Here is a 27,950-nt window from a genome sequence, read left to right as displayed (position 1 = left end):
TGGTCCCTGTTCAGGCGCCAGCTGTTACACCATAGGTGATTATCTTAAGCAGGGCTTCTGGTATATTCATACTTGAGAGGTATATACGGAGAGGTGGCATATGTCACCAACAAAATTACTCCTAAGTTTACATGAAAATATGAGTCAATTGTTATTAGGCAAAAGACAATAGGACAAGTTAAACAATTTATTTCATCACAACTTATATGTTAAATCTTTGATACCTCATTGTATTCGTGTTTTGTCTATTACCCTTAAAGTTTCAATAAAAATCTTTTGAATACAAAACATTTCTCATTCTCAACGTGAAAATGGCTTCTCCCCTGTGTGAATTCACAGATGAGTAACGACAGTTGATTTATGCATAAAACATTCACCACAATCTAAACATGTAAATGATGCATAAAACATTCACCACAATCAAAACATGTAAATGGCTTTTCCCCCACATTCTGAACATAAAAATGGCTTCTTCCCTTGTGTGAATTTTCTGATTTTTAATGAGAGTTGATTTCGGCTTAAAACATTTTCCACAATCAGGAAGATACATGTCTGATGTACAGCAAGATGTGATTTATGTTTAAAACAGTTCCCATATTCCTAACATGAATGTGGCTTCTCCTCTGTGTGTTTTTTCTAATGTTTAATAAGAACATATTTATGTGTGAAAAGATTTCCCATATTCAGAACATAAAAATATCATCTTCTCTACCCTGTGTGAGTTTTCTGATGTAACACAAGACTTGACTTTCGGTTAAAACATTTCCCACATTCAGGACATAAAAATGGCTTCTCCCCTGTGTGAATTATCTGATGTCTCACAAGACTTGATTTTTGGCTAAAACATTTCCCACATTCTGAACATGAATATGGCTTTTCCCCTGTATGAATTCTCTGATGTAACACAAGATATGACTTTTGGTTAAAACATTTCCCACATTCAGAACATGAATATGGCTTCTCCACTGTGTGAATTCTCTGATGTACCACAAGACTTGATTTTCGGTTAAAACCTTTCCCACATTCAGAACATGAATATGGCTTCTCCCCTGTGTGAATTATCTGATGTAAAACAAGACTTGATTTTTGGTTAAAACATTTCCCACATTCAGAACAAGAATGGGGCTTTTCCCTCGTGTGAATTATCTGATGTAACACAAGATTTGATTTTAGCTTAAAACATTTCCCACATTCAGAACATGAATATGGCTTCTCTCCTATGTGAATTATCTGATGTAAAACAAGACTTGATTTTTTGTTAAAACATTTCCCACATTCAGAACAAGAATGTGACTTCTCCCCTGTGTGCATTCTCTGATGTAACACAAGACTTGATTTTTGGTTAAAACGTTTCCCACATTCAGAACATGAATATGGCTTCTCCCCTGTGTGATTTCTCTGATGTAACACAAGATTTGATTTATTGTTAAAGCATTTTCCACATTCAGAACATGAAAATGGCTTCTCCCCTGTGTGAATTCTCTGATGTAACAAAAGATTTGATTTTCGGTTAAAACATTTACCACACTCAGAACATGAATATGGCTTCTCCCCTGTGTGATTTCTCTGATGTAACACAAGATTTGATTGTTGGTTAAAACATTTCCCACATTCTGAACATGAATATGGCTTTTCCCCTGTATGAATTCTCTGATGTTTAACAAGATCTGATTTATTGTTAGAAGACTTCCCACATTCAGAACATGAATATGGCTTCTCCCCTGTGTGAACTCTTTGTTGTTCAACATCTGTTCTGTAAATTTTATTTTGTTTAACATTCTTCAATGAATCAGAAGATGAAACATGTTTAGAAGGATCAGAAGATAGATTTTTGCTGTGAAGGGCTGAGGGCATATTTGGGATAATAGCCGGCTTTTCATTTGTATCTTGTATGATACCAGGATCTTCCACTTCATAATCTGTTGATATCAGATGTCCTTTGGAGTTTCTAGTTTTGTCATCTGGCAAGAATAAAATGAATTTTAATATTTTTGAATATAACATTACAATTATACTAATAGTTTATAACATTTGCATATAAATTGTTAAAGGTTTTTCCCATTTACATGAGCCACAATAATTCGTGGAGCACCTAATCTACTGACAGCCATCCTAATGGACAAATTATTTTAGCCAATAAGCTTATTTGTTGTGTTTTCCCATGCGTTGACGTTTAACTAGTACATACAGCTGGAGCTCTCAGCTGCTGATCTTATCCATGGCTCATACAGCTAGTAAGGTTACAGAGCACAGAAGCTTTAAGAAGAAAGTATCACACATTATTCAGGTTGTCCTGCACTGGACAAACAGTACAGGAATTACAGAGAAGTGCAACGTGTTTTGGAGTGTTTATAAACAGATTCACCTCCTTTTTCAAGCGTGGAACTAATAGATATAAAGCCTCTTACATTAAAAGCGAACCTAGAGGATCACTGGTGCCTGCAAACTCCTCATCCAAGTAAGTGCATCCTCTATTACTTTGTAAACTTTTCACTAATCACTAGGTGAATCGCTTAATATCAATGGATGACAGAAACTCCCATGGGCGCAATGACATCTCAACAACTCCACGCTGAACTGTTGAACCTTGACATATTGATTTAATCTCTTCAGATGCAGAACAGGTCGGACAGTGCCGTCCTCCTTGTGAAGAGATTGGAATATAACCCCCTGCACTGTTTATGGCGAAACAGGGACAATTACACCCTTAGAGGAGAAAGTGTGTATCACATAAGCCAAAGCATTGCACTATGAAGGAGAGATCGGAATTTTGGAACTGAAGAAGCAATCTTTGGGTTTGTAGAAAACTATATGGCATAGCTCGAAGAGATAACCTTCTGAACATAGATGTCTGAGCCATGAGTGAGTTAGGTCTCCTTGAATAAAAAAAGTCATCACCCCACTCTGATTGCCGTGGTTCTGAACAGCCATACACATAGAAGATTTAGTATAGGCGGGCTTGGAGTATAGTGGCCAGGGACACCAGGACGGGCGCAGTTTGTAGGAGAGTGTTTTGTTTTCCAGCCGCAAAAGAAACAAATCTGGAGCCTCTTCTTCTGTGCAGAACCACACGTGGCTGGCTTTGTTTTCTGGTAGATGAGAACTCTTACCACAAATAGCTGTAGAAACATTATTGGCTAGTCAACTGTCTCTCATAGGGAAATCTTCATACTCCCTAGGAATATGCCACGCAAGGAGCATCTGCTAGGAAGCTTGGTATAGGTTGACTGGTTTTGTTGGGTGGGTGGGGGGGTTGGAAGTAGAGTAAAGAAAGTTGGCTGCAGTGGTGGTGGTAAAAAGAAAGAGGAAGGAAAAGAGGGAGGAGAGAATACTTACCTCAGTGGAGAAAATACTCACCTAACTACCATAGACAGTAGAGCTCCGAGACTCTGAGCTAAAACTGATTAGCTGGCTTCTGCATGAGGTGTATAGCTGGGAGGAGAAACTAACACTTTTTTTTTGCTTAGTGTACACCCTATAGTGGTAGTAGCTATACCCATAGTTTTCAACTGTGTCTCCCAATGCAAAAGTCGAGAAATAAACAGTGTTTTTTTATTAGGATTGTAAAAATCTAAAGTAAAATTAAAAAAATCTACAAATTGGTATTACTACATCCATAAAGGTCTACTTAGGTCTCCATCAGAAAAAAAAAAAGAATGAAAAGCTATCAAAAAGTTTTATATGTTCCCCAAAATGGTACCAATGCAAACTACTAGAGATGAGCGAATGTACTCGTCCGAGCTCGATGCTCGGGCAAATATTAGGGTGTTCGGGATGCTCGTTACTCGTAACGAGTACCACGCGGTGTTCGGGTTACTTTCAGTTTAATCTCTGAGACGTTAGCGCGCTTTTCTGGCCAATTGAAAGACAGAGAAGGCATTACAACTTCCTCCTGTGTTGTTCCAGCCCTATACCACCCCCCTGCTGTGAGTGGCTGGGGAGATCAGATGTCACCCGAGTATAAAAGTCGGCCCCTCCCGCGGCTCGCCTCAGATGCCTTGTGAGTTAGCTGAGGGACAGTGCTGCTGGTGCCGGAGCTGCTGTAGGGAGAGCGTTAGGAGTTAGTGTAGGCTTCAAGAACCCCAAAGGACCTTCTTAGGGCCACATCTACCTGTGTGCAGGCTGCAGTTAGCTCTGTTGCTTTTTTTTTCTTCTCAAAATCGGCTGTGCAGAGCATTGCACCCGGCATTAGGGACAGAAGTGGTGCTTAGGCAGGGAGAGTGTTAGGAGTGAGTGTAGCCTTCAAGAACCTCAACGGTCCTTTCTAGGGCCACATTTAACCGTGTGCAGTACTGTGCAGGCTGCTGTTAGCAGTGTTGCATATTTTTTTTTTCTCAAAATCGGCTGTGCAGAGCATTGCACCCTGCATTGATACTACAGGGACAGAATTGTGTAGGCAGGGCCACAACACAGTTATTATTCATTGAATATACACAGTGGGTCCTTTCCTTTTAAACAAAAGGGAAAAAAATTATATTTGGCCTGCCTCTGTCAGTCCTAAGGGCTCTGGGTACGTGTGTGCTGCGTGGAGAACGTAAAAAAATCAGACGCAACCAGCTACGGTTGACTGCAGGCTTGCGCCAATTTCTTTCCTGCCTGGGAAATACCTGCTCTGCCAGAGTTAATAACTCTGCAACACTAAAGTTCTGTGACACATTTGCAGGGGCACAACACAGTTATTTTTCATTGAATATACGCAGTGGGTCCTTTCCTTTTAAACAAAAGGGAAAAAAATTATATTTGGCCTACCTCTGTCAGTCCTAAGGGCTCTGGGTACGTGTGTGCTGCGTGGAGAACGTAAAAAAATCAGACGCAACCAGCTACGGTTGACTGCAGGCTTGCGCCAATTTCTTTCCTGCCTGGGAAATACCTGCTCTGCCAGAGTTAATAACTCTGCAACACTAAAGTTCTGTGACACATTTGCAGGGGCACAACACAGTTATTATTCATTGAATATACGCAGTGGGTCCTTTCCTTTTAAACAAAAGGGAAAAAAATTATATTTGGCCTGCCTCTGTCAGTCCTAAGGGCTCTGGGTACGTGTGTGCTGCGTGGAGAACGTAAAAAAATCAGACGCAACCAGCTACGGTTGACTGCAGGCTTGCGCCAATTTCTTTCCTGCCTGGGAAATACCTGCTCTGCCAGAGTTAATAACTCTGCAACACTAAAGTTCTGTGACACATTTGCAGGGGCACAACACAGTTATTATTCATTGAATATACGCAGTGGGTCCTTTCCTTTTAAACAAAAGGGAAAAAAATTATATTTGGCCTGCCTCTGTCAGTCCTAAGGGCTCTGGGTACGTGTGTGCTGCGTGGAGAACGTAAACAAATCAGACGCAACCAGCTACGGTTGACTGCAGGCTTGCGCCAATTTCTTTCCTGCCTGGGAAATACCTGCTCTGCCAGAGTTAATAACTCTGCAACACTAAAGTTCTGTGACACATTTGCTGGGCCACAACACAGTTATTAAACTTATTATTCATTGAATAATAACAGTGGGCCTTTCCTTTTAAACAAAAGGAACAAAAGTATATTTGGCCTGCAGGTTTGCGCCAATTTCTTTCCTGCCTGGGAAATCAAATCACTGGTAATACAGCATGCTGAGGGGTAGGGGTAGGCCTAGAGGACGTGGACGTGGCCGAGGACGCGGAGGCCCAAGTCAGGGTGTGGGCACAGGCCGAGCTCCTGATACAGGTGTATCGCAGCCGACTGCTGCGCGATTAGGAGAGAGGCACGTTTCTGGCGTCCAGACATTCATCGCACAATTCATGGGTCCTCGCGGGAGACCTTTATTAGAAAATGAGCAGTGTGAGCAGGTCCTGTCCTGGATGGCAGAAAGTGCTTCGAGCAACCTATCATCCACCCACAGTTCTGCGCCGTCCACTGCTGCAAATCCGAATCCTCTGTCTGCTGCTCCTCCTTCCTCCCAGCCTCCTCACTCCACTCCAATGACATATGCTCAGCTGCGTGAAGACTCCCAGGAACTGTTCTCGGGCCCCTGCTCAGATTGGGCAGCAGTGGTTCCTCTCCCACCAGAGGAGTTTATCGTCACTGATGCACAACCATTGCAAAGTTCCCGGGGTCCGGGGGATGAGGCTGGGGACTTCCGCCAACAGTCTCAAGAACTTTCTGTGGGTGAGGAGGACGATGACGATGAGACACAGTTGTCTTGCAGTCAGGTAGTAGTGAGGGCAGTAAGTCCGAGGGAGGAGGGCACAGAGGATTCTGAGGAAGAGCAGCAGGACGATGAGGTGACTGACCCCACCTGGTTTGCAACGCCTACTCAGGACAGGTCTTCAGAGGGGGAGGCAAGGGCAGCAGCAGGGCAGGTTGCAAGAGGCAGTGCGGTGGCCAGGGGTAGAGGCAGGGCCAGACCGAATAATCCACCAACTGTTTCCCAAAGCGCACCCTCGCGCCATGCCACCCTGCAGAGGCCGAGGTGCTCTAAGGTCTGGCAGTTTTTCACAGAGACGCCTGACGACCGACGAACAGTGGTGTGCAACCTTTGTCGCGCCAAGATCAGCCGGGGAGCCACCACCAACAGCCTCACCACCACCAGCATGCGCAGACATATGATGGCCAAGCACCCCACAAGGTGGGACGAAGGCCGTTCACCGCCTCCGGTTTGCACCGCTGCCTCTCCCCCTGTGCCCCAACCTGCCACTGAGATACAACCCCCCTCTCAGGACACAGGCACTACCGTCTTATGGCCTGCACCCACACCCTCACCTCCGCTGTCCTTGGCCCCATCCACCAGTGTAGTTCAGCGCACCGTCCAGCCGTCGCTAGCGCAACTGTTGGAGCGCAAGCGCAAGTACGCCGCCACGCACCCGCACGCTCAAGCGTTAACCGTCCACATAGCAAAATTTATCTGCCTTGAGATGCTGCCGTATAGGGTTGTGGAAACGGAGTCCTTCAAAAGTATGATGGAGGCGGCGGCCCCGCGCTACTCAATTCCCAGTCGCCACTACTTTTCCCGATGTGCCGTCCCAGCCCTGCACAACCACGTCTCCTGCAATATTGTACGCGCCCTCACCAACGCGGTTACTGCCAAGGTCCACTTAACAATGGACACGTGGACAAGCACAGGCGGGCAGGGCCACTACATCTCCCTGACGGCACATTGGGTGAATTTAGTGGAGGCTGGGACAGAGTCAGAGCCTGGGATCGCTCACGTCCTACCCACCCCCAGAATTGCGGGCCCCAGCTCGGTGGTGGTATCTGCGGCGGTGTATGCTTCCTCCACTAAAGCACCCTCCTCCTCCTCCTCCTCCACAACCTCTGTCTCGCAATCAAGATGTGTCAGCAGCAGCACGTCGGCAGCAGTCGGTGTCGCGCGGCGTGGCAGCACAGCGTTGGGCAAGCTTCAGCAGGCCGTGCTGAAACTACTCAGCTTAGGAGATAAGAGGCACACGGCCCACAAACTGCTGCAGGGTCAGAAAGAGCAGACCGACCGCTGGCTTGCGCCGCTGAGCCTCCAACCGGGCATGGTCGTGTGTGACAACGGCCGTAACCTGGTGGCGGCTCTGCAGCTCGGCAGCCTCACGCACGTGCCATGCCTGGCCCACGTCTTTAATTTGGTGGTTCAGCGCTTTCTGAAAAGCTACCCACGCTTGTCAGACCTGCTCGTAAAGGCACGCCGGCTCTGCGCACATTTCCGCAAGTCCCACACGGACGCTGCCACCCTGCGCACCCTGCAACATCGCTTTAATCTGCCAGTGCACCGACTGCTGTGCGACGTGCCCACAACCCACGGTATAAGGAGAACCTGCCCACTCTCATTCCCGAAGAGGAAAGCAGTTCGAGAGTGTTGCTATACCACAGGACCCTTGCGGACAAGCTGATGGTAAAATTCCCATCCGACAGCGCTAGTGGCAGAAGGCGCAGTTCCGAGGGCCATGTAGCAGGGGAGGTGCGGAGATCGAGCAGCATGTACAGCCCAGGCAGTGCAACAGTCTTTAAGGGCCTGGACAGCTTTATGGCTCCCCAGCAAGACTGTGTCACCGCTCCCCAGTCAAGGCTGAGTCGGCGGGAGCACTGTAAAAGGATGGTGAGGGAGTACGTAGCCGATCGCACCACCGTCCTCCGTGACGCCTCTGCCACCTACAACTACTGGGTGTCGAAGCTGGACACGTGGCCTGAACTAGCGCTGTATGCCCTGGAGGTGCTTGCTTGTCCTGCGGCTAGCGTCTTGTCGGAGAGGGTGTTTAGTGCGGCTGGGGGAATCATCACAGATAAGCGTACCCGCCTGTCAACCGACAGTGCCGACAGGCTAACACTCATCAAGATGAACAAAGCCTGGATTTCGCCAGACTTCTCTTCTCCACCAGCGGACAGCAGCGATACGTAAGCAATACGTAGGCTGCACCCGCGGATGGAAGCTACGTTCTCTCTCACCATCCAAAACGGGGACATTTCTGCTTCATCAATCTGTGTCTAATATTCCTCCTCCTCCTCCTGCTCCTCCTCCTGAAACCTCACGTAATCACGCTGAACGGGCAATTTTTCTTAGGGCCACAAGGCTCACTCATAGAATTGTTCTTAAAATTTTTTATACGTTTCAATGCGCTTAAAAGCGTTGGAACTTTAACTTGAACCAATTTTTCGTTAAACTGGGCTGCCTCCAGGCCTAGTTACCACTTAAGCCACATTAACCAAAGCGATTAATGGGTTTCACCTGCCATCTTGGTTGGGCATGGCCAATTTTTACTGAGGTACATTAGTACTGTTGGTACACCAATTTTTTTGGGCCCTCACCTACAGTGTAATCATAGCAATTTCTATGTTCTTCGCCTGCACTCATGGTACAGAAAGGTGTGTGGGGTTGGCCTGCACTTTAGCTACATAAATGTAACTTGGGCCTTGCCTCTACTGCAGCTACTGAAATGGAACTAAGACTGCGCTCCCACTATACTGCTGCCTCGGAATTGTTACTGGGGCCTGTGTAGGCTGCTACAATGACTTAAATGGAACTAAGACTATGCTCCTCCTATACTGCTGCTTCGGAATGGTTACTGGGGCCTGTCTAGGCTGCTACTATGACTTAAATGGAACTAAGACTGTGCTCCTCCTATACTGCTGCTTCGGAATTGTTACTGGGGCCTGTGTAGGCTGCTACAATGACTTAAATGGAACTAAGACTATGCTCCTCCTATACTGCTGCTTCGGAATTGTTACTGGGGCCTGTCTAGGCTGCTACTATGACTTAAATGGAACTAAGACTGTGCTCCTCCTATACTGCTGCTTCTGAATTGTTACTGGGGCCTGTGTAGGCTGCTTCTATTACTGAAATGGAACTACGACTGTGCTCCCCCTAGAATGCTGCTAGTGATATGTTAGTGGGGCCTGTCCTAATGCTACGGCTGAAATGTTACGAATTATAGGCTCTGCCTATACCGCTGCTAATGGTATGTCTCTGGGGTGTGGAAACAGAGGCTTCCCAAAGACATAATGGCGGCGAGGCCATTTCCCACCAACGCGGTTACTGTTAAGGTGCATATAACCATGGACACGTGGAGAGGACACGTAGTGCCTCCAAAACATCCCCCTCCTCCTCCAACAATGAAAACATTCTTGGCAAATGCCTTTGCATTGGTTCGTCTGGTGGCAGTCCAAGAATTTCACCTTTACCGACACAACAAGAGAGCCCCCCCACCAACAAAATAAAACCGCGCTACTAGGTCCGCAGTCACCACCACATTACCACCAACGCGGTTACTGTTATGGTACATATTACCAGTCTGACTGGGGCATGCAGTGTTGGCCGGAGCCCACCTGCATTAAGCACGACATTACTACCTCAGCTGTGTTGGGCAATGCAATGGGATATTTCTATGTACCGCCGGTGGCTTCCTGGCACCCACCCATGCTGTGGGTCCACAGGGAATTATAAATGCATCTGTTTCCACTTGTAAAGAACCCCAGTCTGACTGGGGCATGCAGTGTGGGCCGAAGGCCACCTGCATTAAGCACGACATTACTACCTCAGCTGTGTTGGGCAATGCAATGGGATATTTTTGTGTACCGCCGGTGGGTTCCAGGGAGCCACCCATGCTGTAGGTGCACACGGAGTTTAACCTACATGTGTCCACTTCTAAAGAACCCCAGTCTGACTGGGGCATGCAGTGTGGGCCGAAGCCCACCTGCATTAAGCACAACATTATTACCTCAGCTGTGTTGGGCAATGCAATGGGATATTTCTATGGACCGCCGGTGGCTTCCTGGCACCCACCCATGCTGTGGGTCCACAGGGAATTATAAATGCATCTGTTTCCACTTGTAAAGAACCCCAGTCTGACTGGGGCATGCAGTGTGGGCCGAAGGCCACCTGCATTAAGCACGACATTACTACCTCAGCTGTGTTGGGCAATGCAATGGGATATTTTTGTGTACCGCCGGTGGGTTCCAGGGAGCCACCCATGCTGTAGGTGCACACGGAGTTTAACCTACATGTGTCCACTTCTAAAGAACCCCAGTCTGACTGGGGCATGCAGTGTGGGCCGAAGCCCACCTGCATTAAGCACGACATTACTACCTCAGCTGTGTTGGGCAATGCAATGGGATATTTCTATGTACCGCCGGTGGCTTCCTGGCACCCACCCATGCTGTGGGTCCACAGGGAATTATAAATGCATCTGTTTCCACTTGTAAAGAACCCCAGTCTGACTGGGGCATGCAGTGTGGGCCGAAGCCCACCTGCATTATGCACGACATTACTACCTCAGCTGTGTTGGGCAATGCAATGGGATATTTTTATGTACCGCCGGTGGCTTCCTGGCACCCACCCATGCTGTGGGTCCACAGGGACTTCACAATAGGGAGTTGTACCTGCCTGTGTCTATGAATTAAAAAGCCCGGTCTGACTGGGGCATGCAGAGACACCTTGACAGAATGAATAGTGTGTGGCACATAGGTTCCCCATTGCTATGCCCACGTGTGCAGCTCCTGATGGCGGTGGCACAGGATTCTATTTCTCATTGCTTCTGTACAGCATTGTGTGCTATCGCCCCGCCCCTTTTAAAGAGGGTCGCTGCCTAGCCGTGCCAACCCTCTGCAGTGTGTGCCTGCGGTTCCTCCTCATGGCAGACGCACTTATAAATAGACATGAGGGTGATGTGGCATGAGGGCAGCTGAAGGCTGCGCATAAACACTTTGGTGTGCGCTGTGGGGGGGAGGGGGGGCGGTTGGGCAGCATGTAACCCAGGAGAAGTGGCAGTGGAGTGTCATGCAGGCAGTGATTGTGCTTTGTTGGAGGTAGTGTGGTGCTTAGCAAAGGTATGCTATGCTAATGAGGGCTTTTCAGAAGTAAAAATTGTTGGGAGGGGGGGGGGCACTCTTGCCGCTATTGTGGCTTAATAGTGGGACCTGGGAACTTGAGATGCAGCCCAACATGTAGCCCCTCGCCTGCCCTATCCGTTGCTGTGTCGTTCCCATCACTTTCTTGAATTGCCCAGATTTTCACACAAGGAAACCTTAGCGAGCATCGGCGAAATACAAAAATGCTCGGGTCGCCCATTGACTTCAGTGGGGTTCGTTATTGGAAACGAACCCTCGAGCATCGCGAAAATTTCGTCCCGAGTAACGAGCACCCGAGCATTTTGGTGCTCGCTCATCTCTACAAACTACAGGTCACCGCACAAAAATCGAGCCCTTACACAGTCCTATCAATGGAAAAATGAGAGACAAAATGTAATAAAAAGCAATCAAAAAGTCGTATGTATTCTAAAATAGTACTAACAAAAACTACAAGAGGTTAATATGGATTTTTAAAAAACTGCTATTGTGTGTGGGACTGATACTTTTAATCCTAATGTGACTTAAAAGGTCCCCTAATTTTTGTTTCAGTAGCATATTATGAAAAAAATTCTTAACATTGTTTTTGGCTAAATAAGGCAAAATTCAGCAGAAAACCCTGACAACACAGACTCTTCCCTACATGTAGTCTCACCTGGGGGGTCATCTGTAGGAATCCCCTCCTTACACGGCTGATCCCCCCTCACATGTGTCTCTGTAGCATCAATAGGGATCAGATCTTCCTCCAGTTTCACCAGCTATGAAATAAATATTGTAAAAGTCATCACACAGTTGGAGAAGTCGTGTGGAAGGTTTTATATGGCCAGAAAAGGTCATTAATTAGCATGAGGAGCCGGAATGACATGACAGCAGTAGTGATCTGGGCCAAATAGCTGCAGGTCTCCTGTATAACTCCAACCTGTTGCTTCTTTATTCCAACCAGAAGTCTCCAGAACTAGAAGTAGTGATAAGATGCGGAGATCTAATGTCTGCGGTCGGCTGTAATCCCGCCATCTCCAGCTTTCTCATTACACAATTATATATATATATATATATATATATATATATATGTGTGTGTGTGTGTGTGTGTGTGTGTGTGTGAAAGCCCTCACTCACTCACTGACCAGTTCTCTAACTTCCTGATGTCATACAACCATGAAATTTGGGATGATCATTCTTAAGGTCCTAAATAGGAAAATCAAAGGGGTCATGGTAAGTGCACCCCTATGTATTGTAACTTCTCGGTGTCGTACAAGCGTGAAATTTGGCTCAAGCATTCTTTAGGTCCTATATGGGGAGAGTGGAAGTGGTGGCACATTCTGCAGAGGGACATCGGTACTTGCAGCCTGAGGAGAATCTAACGCTCCTCTATATGTATACATATTTTATTCCTCGGTTACTCTAAACTAACCTTGACTTCATTAAATTTTCCCTGCAAACAACATGTAAACACCTGGATCAAATTAAATTGGGCATGGCCGAGCCTATCAGTTAGTATACATATAAAGGAAAGCCCTCACTGACTAAGTAATTCTCTTACTTCCCGATGTCGCATAAACATGAAATTCGGCATGACCATTCTTTAGGTCCTAAATAGGAAACGTAAAGGAATCACAACTCAAAAATTCAATGCTAAGTGCAAATGTATTTGCACACCTGTGCAATGTACCAAATCTAATTCTCTAACTTTCCGATGTCGTACAAACATGAAATTTGGCAGGAGCATTCTTTAGGTCCTATATAGTAAAAGCATAGGGGTCAAAATTTGAAACTACAATGCTTTTTGCAAAAATACTAGCACCCCTGTGTAATGTACCAAATCTAATTTTCTAACTTTCCGATGTCGTACAAACATGAAATTTGGCAGGAGCATTCTTTAGGTCTTATATAGTAAAAGTATAGGGGTCAAAATTTGAAACTACAATGCTTTTTGCAAAAATACTGGCACCCCTGTGTAATGTACCAAATCTAATTCTCTAACTTCATGATGTCGAACAAACAAGAAATTAGGCATGACCATTCTTTAGGTCCTAAATAGAAAAAGTAAAGGGGTCACAACTTGAAAATGCAATGCTAAGTGCAAAAGTATTGGCACCCCTGTGTAATGTAGCAAATCTAATTCTCTAATTTCCTGGTGTCATACAAACATGAACTTTGACAGGAGCATGCTTTAGTTCCTAAATAGGGAAAGTAAAGGGGTCACAAGTCAATTATTCAATGCTAATTGCAAAGGTAAGTGCATCCCTATGTAATGTAGTTTCCTGTTGTCGTACAATCGTAAAATTTGGCGCAAGTATTCTTTAGGTCCTAAATGAGGAGTGTGAGGGGTGGCATATTCTGCAGAGGGACATCGGTACACGCAGCCTGAGAAAAATCTAATGCTCCTCTGTGTGTATACACATTTTATTCCTCAGTTACTCTAAAGTAACTTTGACTTCATAAAATTTTCCGTGCAATATATAATTAGACTGAACACAAGACCTTGTCAGCCATCCTACTGACCAGAGAGATTTCATGAGACCTTCTCTCCATCTACCTGATCATCCTGTGGAAGAGAAGGATAGGGACATCTCTCCGCTGCTGTTCTCTTACTGGTTCTACCTGCAGAAAACACAGACAGCCACTGACTTCATTCTCTACATACCAATAATAAAGGCCGTGTGGATTTAGTCCTGTCTATTACCTGGTGATGGCGGGGGCTGGTGGTCCTCCATCATGACGTCCTTGTACAGATCCTGGTGTCCTTCTAAATACTCCCACTCCTCCATGGAGAAATAGACAGTGACGTCCTGACACCTTATAGGAACCTGACAACACAATGATACCGTCATCACCCAGACACGTTATACCGCCATAGCGTTACTGTATAATGTCCCAGCATTCCCAGCAGCGTCACCTCTCCAGTCAGCAGCTCAATCATCTTGTTGGTGAGTTCTAGGATCTTCTGTTCATCGATCTCCTCCAGTATCAGGGAGTGAGGTGGAGGCCCTGTGATTGGACTAAGGGGTCTTCCCAATCTATCAGATACCGGGGCCTGACAGTCGTCACTAGAAGTCTTCTTCACTACCGTGTAATCCTGTTTATGGGGAGATACATCCATAAATATCCCTGCAGACATTCCCGGAGTCCTTCATGTCTCCAGTTATGTCCAACAATTAGTAAGATTCTCCTCACATCTGTGTTCATCATCTCTGTTGTTCTACTCAGTCACAGGAGCAGAAGAACAAAATGATCAGAGTTTTGGTTCTGTCAGATGACAGACAATAATGACCCCCAACAACCTCCAATTGCCTGATAGTAGATCTGTTGGGTTTCCGTCATTCTGCCAGAACAACCGGCTCTATTATTTTCCCGGAATTTATGATGAATCAGCAATAAATCCTCTGCCGTAGATGTGACCAGAGACTGACATAGATAAGAATGATGGAACGTGACGTCATCCCCAGAATCTCTCACCTCTCCTGTAAGCCGGAAGAGTATCTCTAGGGTGAGGGTGAATATACCCTCCGCCATCTTGTCCCGGTTCCTCTCTATTCTTGTCGGGTCAATCAGGAAAATGATCTGCTATAGAAGATATCAGCTGAGTATCCTGAAAGGGAAGAAGAGAAGACAATGTAACCCCCCCACCCGCAAATCTCTGTATTATAGTTGATTCAAAGACAGCAATGAATATGCGTGTTTTTAGACGGGCGATTTTTAGTATGATTTTTATGCTTTGCGGGATGCACACAAATTGCACATGAAAAGAGCCCATTATTTTACATGGGTTAATTTACATGAGCCATTTTTCTCTTGAACTGATCGCAGAATGTCCTATTTTTGGGTGATACTGCTTATTATTTTCTTTATAACAAAAAAAAAAATTGCACCACAATCGCATGCTGTACGGTGTTTATGCGAGTGCACCGTAAATGTTCCGTTTTTCTATTTTACTATTTGAACAACATGCTATTTTAACACACGTGAAAATCTCATGTGCAGCGATGCCTTTTTTCACAAAACACACATTGCACCAACATGCAAGAATGCATATTAAAAGTTCAGTATTGGATCAGTCTTGCACGCGCCAATATAAGTACGGTCTAAAGATACATAAGCACAGACATTTAAAAAGTTGTGCCCGAGATTCTCAGACGTAACAGTGATCAGTTAACACTTGGCCATCCCACCCATGTGCATCCGATGTGCGGGACACTACACAGTGATGTACTATTATCAGCTGAGATTCGGACAAGAACCGGACATGCTGCTATTTTTTTTCTTGGACTATTCATCCGAATAAACAAAAAAGTATATGTGAATTTACCCCCATCAAATGAATGGATCTGAAAATGAATGAAAAAAACGTCGTTGTGCGTGTACCCTAAAGATGATAAACACAATAATGGGATTTTTACCGCAAGATTTATTGACCCGAACTCAGAGGATTATTGGGACCTATGATGCTTTGAATTCTGGTCAGTAAAACTCGTGGTTGGACTGGAACACACGTCCGTATCACAGACGAGTAAAAGTAAAAGTTGTTGGGAGGGGGGGGGGGGCACTCTTGCCGCTATTGTGGCTTAATAGTGGGACCTGTGAACTTGAGATGCAGCCCAACATGTAGCCCCTCGCCTGCCCTATCCGTTGCTGTGTCGTTCCCATCACTTTCTCGAATTGCCCAGATTTTCACAAATGAAAACCTTAGCGAGCATCGGCGATATACAAAAATGCTCCTATTGACTTCAATGGGGTTCGTTACTCGAAACGAACCCTCGAGCATCGCGATAATTTCGTCCCGAGTAACGAGCACCCAAGCATTTTGGTGCTCGCTCATCTCTAATAAAGACACAACTCCGTATATGAAGTAAAACTAAAAGTTGTACATTAGAGAAGAAGCATTGTTAGCTACTTGTCTGTATAATAAAAGTAATCTATTGCATTTTTTTAATTCATGTTCTTAAGAAATGATTTTAGTAGAAGAAAATTGTAGAATGTATGTATTATAATGGTTTAGTATGATGTTTCTTCAGATGAAATTATTTTATTTGAATTCCTATGTAAAATTATCCTTTCAGATTTATATATATGTAGTAACAATGTTCTCCAGGTGGTGGGGGCGGCAACGAAACACTGGACTCAAAAGTGCATAAAAACTTACTTCAGTCTTTATTTTTATAGTATGCTCCAGGCAACAAGACAGCAACACAAAAGTCCATGCAGTATAACAGATGAAAATGCTGCCCCACGCAGGGTGCTCAGAGGGTTTCCTCCTCAGGCTGTCAGCACTGACTCCTTGGGAGCTGCAGCCTATTATGCCCCAGTAATAGGGTCAATGCCTACAGCTGAGCTTCCTAAGGACTAAGAGCCTGGGAGGGAGATATACTCCATCCACAATATCACCCTTTAACTGCCTAATATATATATATATATATATATATATATATATATATATATGAAGCCAGATCATTAGACATTGTATAAGGTGTTTTTATACAGATTGTAATTACTTGTTTGGAGAATTCACAGAGGCAGAGGGAACTAATTTACGTAAAAGCCCAATTCACAGAAGATCCCTTAAAAACTAATATTTTATTTGTACATTCTAAAAAACATACACACGTTGGGCTCAATCATCAACCGATGAAAAGACAAAAGACAAGACAACGGATAGAAACACACATGTACGTGCTCGTGTGGGACAGAATGCAGCCGTCCACGGGAGATTTCAAATCGCAGCTAGATTAATATAGAATATTGCTGCATGAATCTCCAGGTGTAAAGAGTGGATATTTTTGCTTATTCCACATATATAGCTGGGGTGACTTAGATGTAGTGATTTATGGTTATGTCCTATCACCCTATCTCATACCAATCTATTTACTTTTCCGAGCACTGTAGATTTTCTTTTCATTGCTTTATTGGTTCAACTTATGGAATTATTTAATCGATCAACGACTAGATCAGTTCAAAATATAAGGTATAGGGTTCGATGCATTTCTGTCGGACCTGCGACTTTTCAAGAACCTTATGGTCAATAGTCTGATAAACATAAATATGTCTGTCTGTATATATACCCAACAGACATATAACTGATACCATCAAAAAAGATTGAAATAACCAGTTGATCTTTGAGTGAACCGCAAACACTAGCTAGTATCGCCTGGTTTTATATTAATGAGAGATTAAAGAATGCGATACTAGATAGTGATAGTAACTCCCTCACTTAGTGAAAGTGATATCGATTGTATGGCTTGTCTTCTGGTATATGGTAACCAGCCAGACAAGTTATTAAAGTAGCCCTTTGCAAGCAAGGGTTAACTTAGCTGCCCAAGTTGCCTTGATAATAAAGTATATCACTTGCAAAGTTCAGCATAAGAAGAGGATAATACCCCTTAATCTAAATCTCAGTTGATACAGGCACTCTTATCTAGGTGCCCATATTCAGAGTATAGAAGCTGAATGAACAGCGTTTCTGTTTAGGCTAAAGGTTGAACAGAGAGAGAGCGTTATATAGCCTCCTGCCCTGATGGTGGGTAGGTGGCCATCTGAATGCATCCACTGATGTCTCATCTTATATAGCTTGTAACCCCACCCACCTCGTTTGGCAGCCACCAATCACGGGTTTATGCATAATTAGCCATGCGCTTTAGTGGTATACTCCCCTTGTTTGCTGCTTCCCCAAGACAAATGAATGCTACCTCATAGCTCCCCATCGGATCTCCAATTGGGTCCATGCTTTATATGGTCACGCTAGGTAATACACGCCTCCACTTTGTTTACTGTCAGATTGCGTGTACTAAATCTCCGATGCATAACAAGCAGCCGCCTGCATCATCAGAGCGCGTCTGGTGCCTTGATAGTGTTCATCGGCGCCTGATGACGTCAGTGCAGCGTCAAGGGATCTAGTGTATCATGTGACTAAGTCACATGACCGCACTGCGTGTGCGGCAGAGCGAGATGCCGGGACGTAATTACATCAAACATGCGATGTCAAACGGACCTTCCTGACTACATCGAAAACCCGTCACAGAAGGAGGGGAATCGATGGTATAGGTTCCTGAAGCCAGTGTCGTCAAAGAAGGAAAGTGACAGTTTGCTGAATTTAGTACTGCATATCTCAGAAAGAGACTATTACTCAGTTCAGAGTTATGGATTTATGCCAAAATAAATTTTTTTTTTTTTTTTTTTTCGGAATGTGAGTACCTATTTGAATATCAATCAATAGGAATATTCAATAGACTCCATTGTAGTTAGTCTAGGGGAAAATGAATATGATGCCAATAAAGATACTGGAGTGTATCATTTCCTGTGATATTTATTATGTGTGTAGAGCTGTCTTTTAATGTGCATGAATCCCCAATGGTGATGGAATCACCTAAATGATCGATATTCCTAGAGGGGACTGCATTTATCATTAGTAATACAGCCAAAATCACTTTATGATGAGAAATCAAATCCCTTTACGTTAACGGGATCTCGTAGGGATAATTCCAACTACGGTCTAGACGAAGGCATGGTTACGTATCTTAGAATTGAACAACAAGATAAGTATTACGCATGATTACATGACTACCAATTGTAGTTTGAACAAAGAGGTAAGTATTATCTATCAGCATCCCATAAATAATGAATAGACAAAGTAACTTTTTTAGAGCGAAGAGTTGAGGAGGCAAGGGGGAGCCACCGACGGGGGAGGGGGGGGGGGATTTTTACAGAAGTAGACTTGATGGAATACAGATGATTAAGCCCTGATGGTTATTACTATAGGCCATCAATAACAGTGTCCGATATTCATATACATTAATTACACTCCATTAATTTGGGGATGCACCTGAGGGGATTTGTCACTTAATAAAACAATTAAACGAGAGGATTTCATTGAGGCCTTGTGGGTGGACGGATTTGAGCCTGAAAATCCACTCTGTTTCCTTTTGCAAAAGCCTCTTGTCCGTGTCTCCTCGTCTGCCGTAGGATCTAATTTTTTCGAGGCCTTGAAACTTGAGTTGTGAAATGTCGCCCTGATGGACTGATCGCATATGGTTGGACAACGGGGTTGCTTCCTTTCTATTGATATTCCCCAGATGTCCCTGGATCCTTCTCCGTAGCTGCTGTGTTGTCTTTCCGATGTAATTTTTTGGACAAGTACATGTAGCCATATATATCACATTATTGCTTTTGCAATTGATGTAATCTCGGATCTCAAATGTCTTGTTTGTAACCGCACTTCTAAATGAGGAACTTCTTAGGATGGATTCGCACACTGAGCAATCTCCACAAGGAAATGTTCCTTTGATCTCCTTCCTACCAAGCCACATCGTTTCTGGTTGGCGAGGGGATAGGTGGCTATGAACTAACCTGTCCCTCAAGTTTCTTCCTCGACGGAATGTTATAGACGGCGTATTTGGAATGAAGTCTCGGATGTCCTCGTCATCCCTCAGGATGCCCCAATATCGTTGTAATACATCCCTAATTGACTTTGCACCTGTGTAATAGGTCCCTATGATCCGGATGGTTTGGGAGGTGTCCTTTTCCTTTGGGACAAGTAGTTCTGTTCTATTCATGTCTCGGGCATGGTAGAAGGCCTCATCTATCAGATCCTTGGGGTAGTCTCTCTGGAGGAACCTGTTTCCCAGACTTCGACTTTCAGATATAAAGTCTTCTGTATTGGAACAGTTCCTCCTAATCCTAAGGAATTGGCCTTTTGGAATGCCGCGTCGGAGAGGTACTGGATGAAAACTTTTCCAGGATAACAGATTGTTGGTAGCTGTCTTTTTCCTGAATAAGGTAGTATTTAAACTCCCGTCAGTAGTTTTTCTAATTTTGATATCCAAAAATGATATTTCCTCTGTTTGTATATCAGACGTCAGCCTAAGGCCCAAGTTGTTGATGTTTAACTGGTCTACAAATCTATTAAAGGAGATTTCATCATCTGTCCATAAAATCAGGATGTCATCTATATACCTGAGCCACAACAAAATCTTCTCTGTCCAATGATGATTGGCCTCAGAGAATACCAGTTTTTCCTCCCACCAGCCCAGGTACAGGTTTGCATAGGTGGGGGCACACGGGGTCCCCATAGCTGTACCCCTGAGCTGGTGGAAGTACTGGCCGTTGAATAGGAAGAAATTGTGTGTCAGTATAAATTTTAGTAGATTCGCTGTGAAGATATTATGTTCCTCGAATTGTGTTCCACGTTGATGTAAATAAAATTCCACTGCTTTAACGCCCTCTTTGTGGGGGATTGAGCTATATAGAGCCTCAACGTCGAGGCTTGCCAGCCGTACGTGAGACTCTACCTGTATTCCGTCAAGATGTCTGAGAACATCCATGGTGTCTCTCACATATGACGGGAGAGATGTTACAAATTCTCTAAGGACTTTGTCTAGGTAGACACTTGCGTTCTGTGTCACTGACTCAATACCAGATACAATTGGGCGACCCTTGACTGGGTTTAACCCCTTGTGGATCTTAGGTAGGGAATAAAACGTGGCAATTCGAGGGTGGCGAGGCAGCATAAATTTGTGCTCCTTGTCATTTATGACCTTTGTTTGTAGACCGTCAGTTAGTATTTTTTCCAGAGACTTTTGATAGGATATTGATGGATCATACCCAAGGATCTGATAGGTGTTTTTATCTCCCAGCAAGTTCTTGCACATTTTTATATAATCTGTCCGATTCATAATGACAATATTACCCCCCGTATCGGAGGGTTTTATAATGATTTCAGGATCAGATTCAAGTGAGTTTAAAGCGCGTAATTGCGAGGCAGACATATTGGAATGTTTTGAGACTTTGAGGGGGTGTTTTGTCAAGTCAGCCAATACCATTTTCTCAAAAACATCAATCAGAGGTGCATATACTGGGGGGGGGATTTGAGTTGCTTATTGGTCTAAGATCTGTGAGTGGGCCTATATCAGGTTTTGCTAGACTCTCAGATTCAAGACTCTCTAAAAGTTCCAAGCTAGGGAGGTCACTGACTTCTAAGCCCAATTCCTTGGCCTTTTTCTTATTCTGTGTTGCGAAGAATTTTTTCCAGCGCAATTTGCGCAGGAAGAGGGAGATGTCCTTCGTCCACACGAACTCATTGTAGTGGGTCGTGGGGACGAAGGACAGCCCCCTCTCCAAAACGCGTGTTTCCTCAGATGTGAGGTGGCGTTGTGACAAATTTACAATTTGCATCTTGTCACTCTCAGGATGGCTGTATATTGATTCTGGATTAGTGGTCTGGGTAACTATATATTCAATTTCCCCTGCCATTTGGGGGAGCACAGGGGACCGGCGGGGTACAGAGTTAGTCCGTATGATCTCAGGTGGACTAGGCTCTATTGGTTCTGTTCTTTCCGACCTCGGAGGAGGTATTGACCAAAAGGTTGGCCTAAAAAACCTTTTTCAGGGGATTTTCTACTCCTTCCTCCTTGTCTTGGTCTCCCTGGTCCTCTCCTATTTCCAGGACCTACACGATTTCTCCTGACAGTGTCAAAGTCACTCTGTTCACAATCAGATGAACTAATGTCAGTGTCTGACTTATGTTTCTCCCCATAGGCTCTCCCTTCTTTAAAGTCGCTCAAATCCCTCGCAAATTGATAGTGTTTCCTTTCCTTAATGAATGCAGTATAGTTTTCAATATTTTGTTATAGGAGTTTTTCTTTCTGCTGATATTCGGTGTCAGAGGAGAAGGTTTTAGTTTTTACAATGGCTTCCGTTAGGAGGCGTGTATTTTTTTCAAACGTGGATTTCTCCTCTTCCAAAAGGAGTCTGATCAACTTTAAAGATCCGTCAGTCATCTCTTTCTCCCATTTTTTTAAAAACTCCGGGTTGCGGCATCTCAAAGGAGGTAATATAGGTGATCGTAGACCTCTTGGGACGATCTGATGTTCGAGGTATTTTGTTAACCCTTGTATCTCCCACCAGGACCTAGTGTATTCTCGGTAGACTGAGGTAAGATGTTTAAATGAATTTCTAATAGATGTGTAATGTGACTGAGGGTTGAATTCTTTATCGGAAAACACTGTACTGGCTTCTGTAAGCCAACTTGCGGTGTCTAAACTGTTCGCAAACCTGTACCTGGGCTGGTGGGAGGAAAAACTGGTATTCTCTGAGGCCAATCATCATTGGACAGAGAAGATTTTGTTGTGGCTCAGGTATATAGATGACATCCTGATTTTATGGACAGATGATGAAATCTCCTTTAATAGATTTGTAGACCAGTTAAACATCAACAACTTGGGCCTTAGGCTGACGTCTGATATACAAACAGAGGAAATATCATTTTTGGATATCAAAATTAGAAAAACTACTGACGGGAGTTTAAATACTACCTTATTCAGGAAAAAGACAGCTACCAACAATCTGTTATCCTGGAAAAGTTTTCATCCAGTACCTCTCCGACGCGGCATTCCAAAAGGCCAATTCCTTAGGATTAGGAGGAACTGTTCCAATACAGAAGACTTTATATCTGAAAGTCGAAGTCTGGGAAACAGGTTCCTCCAGAGAGACTACCCCAAGGATCTGATAGATGAGGCCTTCTACCATGCCCGAGACATGAATAGAACAGAACTACTTGTCCCAAAGGAAAAGGACACCTCCCAAACCATCCGGATCATAGGGACCTATGACACAGGTGCAAAGTCAATCAGGGATGTATTACAACGATATTGGGGCATCCTGAGGGATGACGAGGACATCCGAGACTTCATTCCAAATACGCCGTCTATAACATTCCGTCGAGGAAGAAACTTGAGGGACAGGTTAGTTCATAGCCACCTATCCCCTCGCCAACCAGAAACGATGTGGCTTGGTAGGAAGGAGATCAAAGGAACATTTCCTTGTGGAGATTGCTCAGTGTGCGAATCCATCCTAAGAAGTTCCTCATTTAGAAGTGCGGTTACAAACAAGACATTTGAGATCCGAGATTACATCAATTGCAAAAGCAATAATGTGATATATATGGCTACATGTACTTGTCCAAAAAATTACATCGGAAAGACAACACAGCAGCTACGGAGAAGGATCCAGGGACATCTTGGGAATATCAATAGAAAGGAAGCAACCCCGTTGTCCAACCATATGCGATCAGTCCATCAGGGCGACATTTCACAACTCAAGTTTCAAGGCCTCGAAAAAATTAGATCCTACGGCAGACGAGGAGACACGGACAAGAGGCTTTTGCAAAAGGAAACAGAGTGGATTTTCAGGCTCAAATCCGTCCACCCACAAGGCCTCAATGAAATCCTCTCGTTTAATTGTTTTATTAAGTGACAAATCCCCTCAGGTGCATCCCCAAATTAATGGAGTGTAATTAATGTATATGAATATCGGACACTGTTATTGATGGCCTATAGTAATAACCATCAGGGCTTAATCATCTGTATTCCATCAAGTCTACTTCTGTAAAAATCCCCCCCCCCTCCCCCGTCGGTGGCTCCCCCTTGCCTCCTCAACTCTTCGCTCTAAAAAAGTTACTTTGTCTATTCATTATTTATGGGATGCTGATAGATAATACTTACCTCTTTGTTCAAACTACAATTGGTAGTCATGTAATCATGCGTAATACTTATCTTGTTGTTCAATTCTAAGATACGTAACCATGCCTTCGTCTAGACCGTAGTTGGAATTATCCCTACGAGATCCCGTTAACGTAAAGGGATTTGATTTCTCATCATAAAGTGATTTTGGCTGTATTACTAATGATAAATGCAGTCCCCTCTAGGAATATCGATCATTTAGGTGATTCCATCACCATTGGGGATTCATGCACATTAAAAGACAGCTCTACACACATAATAAATATCACAGGAAATGATACACTCCAGTATCTTTATTGGCATCATATTCATTTTCCCCTAGACTAACTACAATGGAGTCTATTGAATATTCCTATTGATTGATATTCAAATAGGTACTCACATTCCGAAAAAAAAAAAAAATGTTATTTTGGCATAAATCCATAACTCTGAACTGAGTAATAGTCTCTTTCTGAGATATGCAGTACTAAATTCAGCAAACTGTCACTTTCCTTCTTTGACGACACTGGCTTCAGGAACCTATACCATCGATTCCCCTCCTTCTGTGACGGGTTTTCGATGTAGTCAGGAAGGTCCGTTTGACATCGCATGTTTGATGTAATTACGTCCCGGCATCTCGCTCTGCCGCACACGCAGTGCGGTCATGTGACTTAGTCACATGATACACTAGATCCCTTGACGCTGCACTGACGTCATCAGGCGCCGATAAACACTATCAAGGCACCAGACGGGCTCTGATGATGCAGGCGGCTGCTTGTTATGCATCGGAGATTTAGTACACGCAATCTGATAGTAAACAAAGTGGAGGCGTGTATTACCTAGCGTGACCATATAAAGCATGGACCCAATTGGAGATCCGATGGGGAGCTATGAGGTAGCATTCATTTGTCTTGGGGAAGCAGCAAACAAGGGGAGTATACCACTAATGCGCATGGAGGTCCGTTTGACATCGCATGTTTGATGTCAGTACGTTCCGGCATCTCGCTCTGCCGCACACGCAGTGCAGTCATGTGACTTTGTCACATGATATATTAGACCCCTTGACGCTGCGCTGACGTCATCAGGCGCCGATGAACACTATCAAGGCACCAGACGCGCTCTGATGATGCAGGCGGCTGCTTGTTATGCATCGGAGATTTAGTACACGCAATCTGACAGTAAACAGAGTAAAGGTGTGCATTACCTCACGTGACCATATAAAGCATAAATCCAATTGGAGATCTGATAAGGAGCTATGAGGTAGCATTCATTTGTCTTGGGGAAACAGCAAACAGGGGGAGTATACCACTAATGCGCATGGAGGTCCGTCTGACATCGCATGTTTGATGTTATTGCGTTCCGGCGTCTCGCTCTGCCGCGCACGCAGTGCAGTCATGTGGCTTGGTCGCGTGATGCACTGGATCCCTCGGCGCTGCGCTGACGTCATCAGGCGCCGATGAACACTATCAAGGCACCAGACGCGCTCTGATGATGCAGGCGGCTGCTTGTTGTGCATCGGAGATTTAGTGCACGCAATCTGACAGTAAACAGAGTAAAGGTGTGCATTACCTCACGTGACCATATAAAGCATAAACCCAATTGGAAATCTGATAAGGAGCTGTGAGGTAGCACTCATTTGTCTTGGGAAAATAGTAAACAAGGGGAGTATACCACTAAAGCACATGGCTAATTATGCATAAACCCGTGATTGGTGGCTGCCAAACGAGGTGGGTGGGGTTACAAGCTATATAAGATGAGACATCAGTGGATGCATTCAGATGGCCACCTACCCACCATCAGGGCAGGAGGCTATATAACGCTCTCTCTCTGTTCAACCTTTAGCCTAAACAGAAACGCTGTTCATTCAGCTTCTATACTCTGAATATGGGCACCTAGATAAGAGTGCCTGTATCAACTGAGATTTAGATTAAGGGGTTTTATCCTCTTCTTATGCTGAACTTTGCAAGTGATATACTTTATTATCAAGGCAACTTGGGCAGCTAAGTTAACCCTTGCTTGCAAAGGGCTACGTTAATAACTTGTCTGGCTGGTTACCATATACCAGAAGACAAGCCATACAATCGATATCACTTTCACTAAGTGAGGGAGTTACTATCACTATCTAGTATCGCATTCTTTAATCTCTCATTAATATAAAACCAGGCGATACTAGCTAGTGTTTGCGGTTCACTCAAAGATCAACTGGTTATTTCAATCTTTTTTGATGGTATCAGTTATATGTCTGTTGGGTATATATACAGACAGACATATTTATGTTTATCAGACTATTGACCATAAGGTTCTTGAAAAGTCGCAGGTCCGACAGAAATGCATCGAACCCTATACCTTATATTTTGAACTGATCTAGTCGTTGATCGATTAAATAATTCCATAAGTTGAACCAATAAAGCAATGAAAAGAAAATCTACAGTGCTCTGAAAAGTAAATAGATTGGTATGAGATAGGGTGATAGGACATAACCATAAATCACTACATCTAAGTCACCCCAGCTATATATGTGGAATAAGCAAAAATATCCACTCTTTACACCTGGAGATTCATGCAGCAATATTCTATATTAATCTAGCTGCGATTTGAAATCTCCCGTGGACGGCTGCATTCTGTCCCACACGAGCACGTACATGTGTGTTTCTATCCGTTGTCTTGTCTTTTGTCTTTTCATCGGTTGATGATTAAGCCCAACGTGTGTTTGTTTTTTAGAATGTACAAATAAAATATTAGTTTTTAAGGGATCTTCTGTGAATTGTAATTACTTGTTTGGGAATGAGAAGTCCACAGGTACCTTTATTCACAGTAATTTTCTTGCAGAACCGATGTGGTTAGTACGATGACGCCAATGTGTTTAATAACAGAGACGTACGTTACGTTTCAATAATTTTATGAATGAGAGAGGAGGGTGGAATGCACGTTGTGCTTTACAGCATTGATCACATGATCGACGCTGGCCCAAAGCAAAAGACCTTCCCACAAAGTGACATCATGGTCACCACACTAGCATCTGAGATGGACATCATGAGTTATCTTTGTTTCTGTGTATGTGCGCATATATATATATATAGACATTACTACTACTTATATTGGAGTAGTTGATTTCTGGGTATCCAGGTGGCTCTGGTGATTTGGTCATCAACTGAGGTGGGATGGTAGCCCTAATTAAAAAATGTCTTTTTGAGATTGTGTAAATGTTCCTCTCTGTCTGTTGGGTTGGAAGAGATCTGGTTGCATCTGATGGCCTGGTTGTAGATGATGGACTTTTTGATGTGCTTAGGATGGGAACTGTCCCATCTGAGGTATTTGGGCCCATCAATCGGTTTCCGGTATAGGGATGTATGTATAGAGTTTTTCTAAATTTTTATGGTGGTGTCCAAAAAGTTGATTTCTGTATACGAGTAGCTTAATGTCAGGTTTATGGTGGGGTGGAATGCATTGAATCTCTCATGAAATTTTATTAGTTCTTGTTCGGTGTTGGTCCAGATGATTATGAAGTCATCAATGTACCGGAAGTAGGCCGATGGTTTGTTGGGGCAGGAGGCCAAAATGTCATTCTTCAGTTTTGCCATGAAAAGGTTGGCATATTGTGGTGCCATTTTACTGCCCATGGCGGTCCCAGTTAGTTGCAGGAATATCTCTTTGTCAAAGGAGAAATAATTGTGTGTGAATATGAATCTTGTGAGTTGTAACACTGACTCAGAGGTAACCCCATTGGCCTCAAGGTGTGCTTGGCAGGCAGGTAGTCAGTCCATCTTTGTCTGGGATATTGGAGTATAAGGACACCAAATCTATAGTGGCCAGGATGGCACCATCTGGGAGCGGACTTATGGTTGACACTTTGTTCAGTAGGTCCATGGTGTCCTGAAAGTAAATGAGAGTGGAGGGAGAGACGGGGAATATAATAATATCTCTTTATAGAAAACCCAATTCAGGTAATACCATATTACGTGCCAATAGTTGCCATCCCATGCAAACAATCAAAGCAATACCAGTGGGGGAGCTAGCGAGAGCCAAACTTTTCTGCACTAAGAGAAAAGATTATACAGTCTCAGAAAGTGAAATATGTGAAAGATTGGAGGAAAAAGGGTACAAAAATGGATGCTGGAAAGAGCAAGGAAAAGGGTCCAATCGGTGGATAGAACCGATCTGTTAAGGGATA

At 44.1% G+C, this 27,950-nt stretch overlaps 1 protein-coding gene across 1 annotated transcript in view; it reads right to left on the bottom strand.

The window, feature by feature from the left end:
* Nucleotides 1–324: 324 nt before the first annotated feature.
* The window catches only part of LOC136624512 (zinc finger protein 585A-like), a 51,710-nt gene continuing 24,084 nt past the window's right edge, over nt 325–27,950 (bottom strand). Inside the window, exons 5-6 of the mRNA XM_066598498.1 lie at nt 9,300–9,315; nt 325–1,730 (exon numbers count right to left, since the gene is read on the bottom strand). Of these exons, the coding sequence (XP_066454595.1) occupies nt 709–1,730; nt 9,300–9,315 (1,038 nt within the window). The 3' untranslated portion in view covers nt 325–708. The remainder of the gene's footprint in view (nt 1,731–9,299; nt 9,316–27,950) is intronic.

Source organism: Eleutherodactylus coqui, chromosome 4, assembly GCF_035609145.1.
Source record: "Eleutherodactylus coqui strain aEleCoq1 chromosome 4, aEleCoq1.hap1, whole genome shotgun sequence".
NCBI lineage: Eukaryota > Metazoa > Chordata > Amphibia > Anura > Eleutherodactylidae > Eleutherodactylus > Eleutherodactylus coqui.
This window is presented reverse-complemented; position numbering and strand designations above follow the sequence as displayed.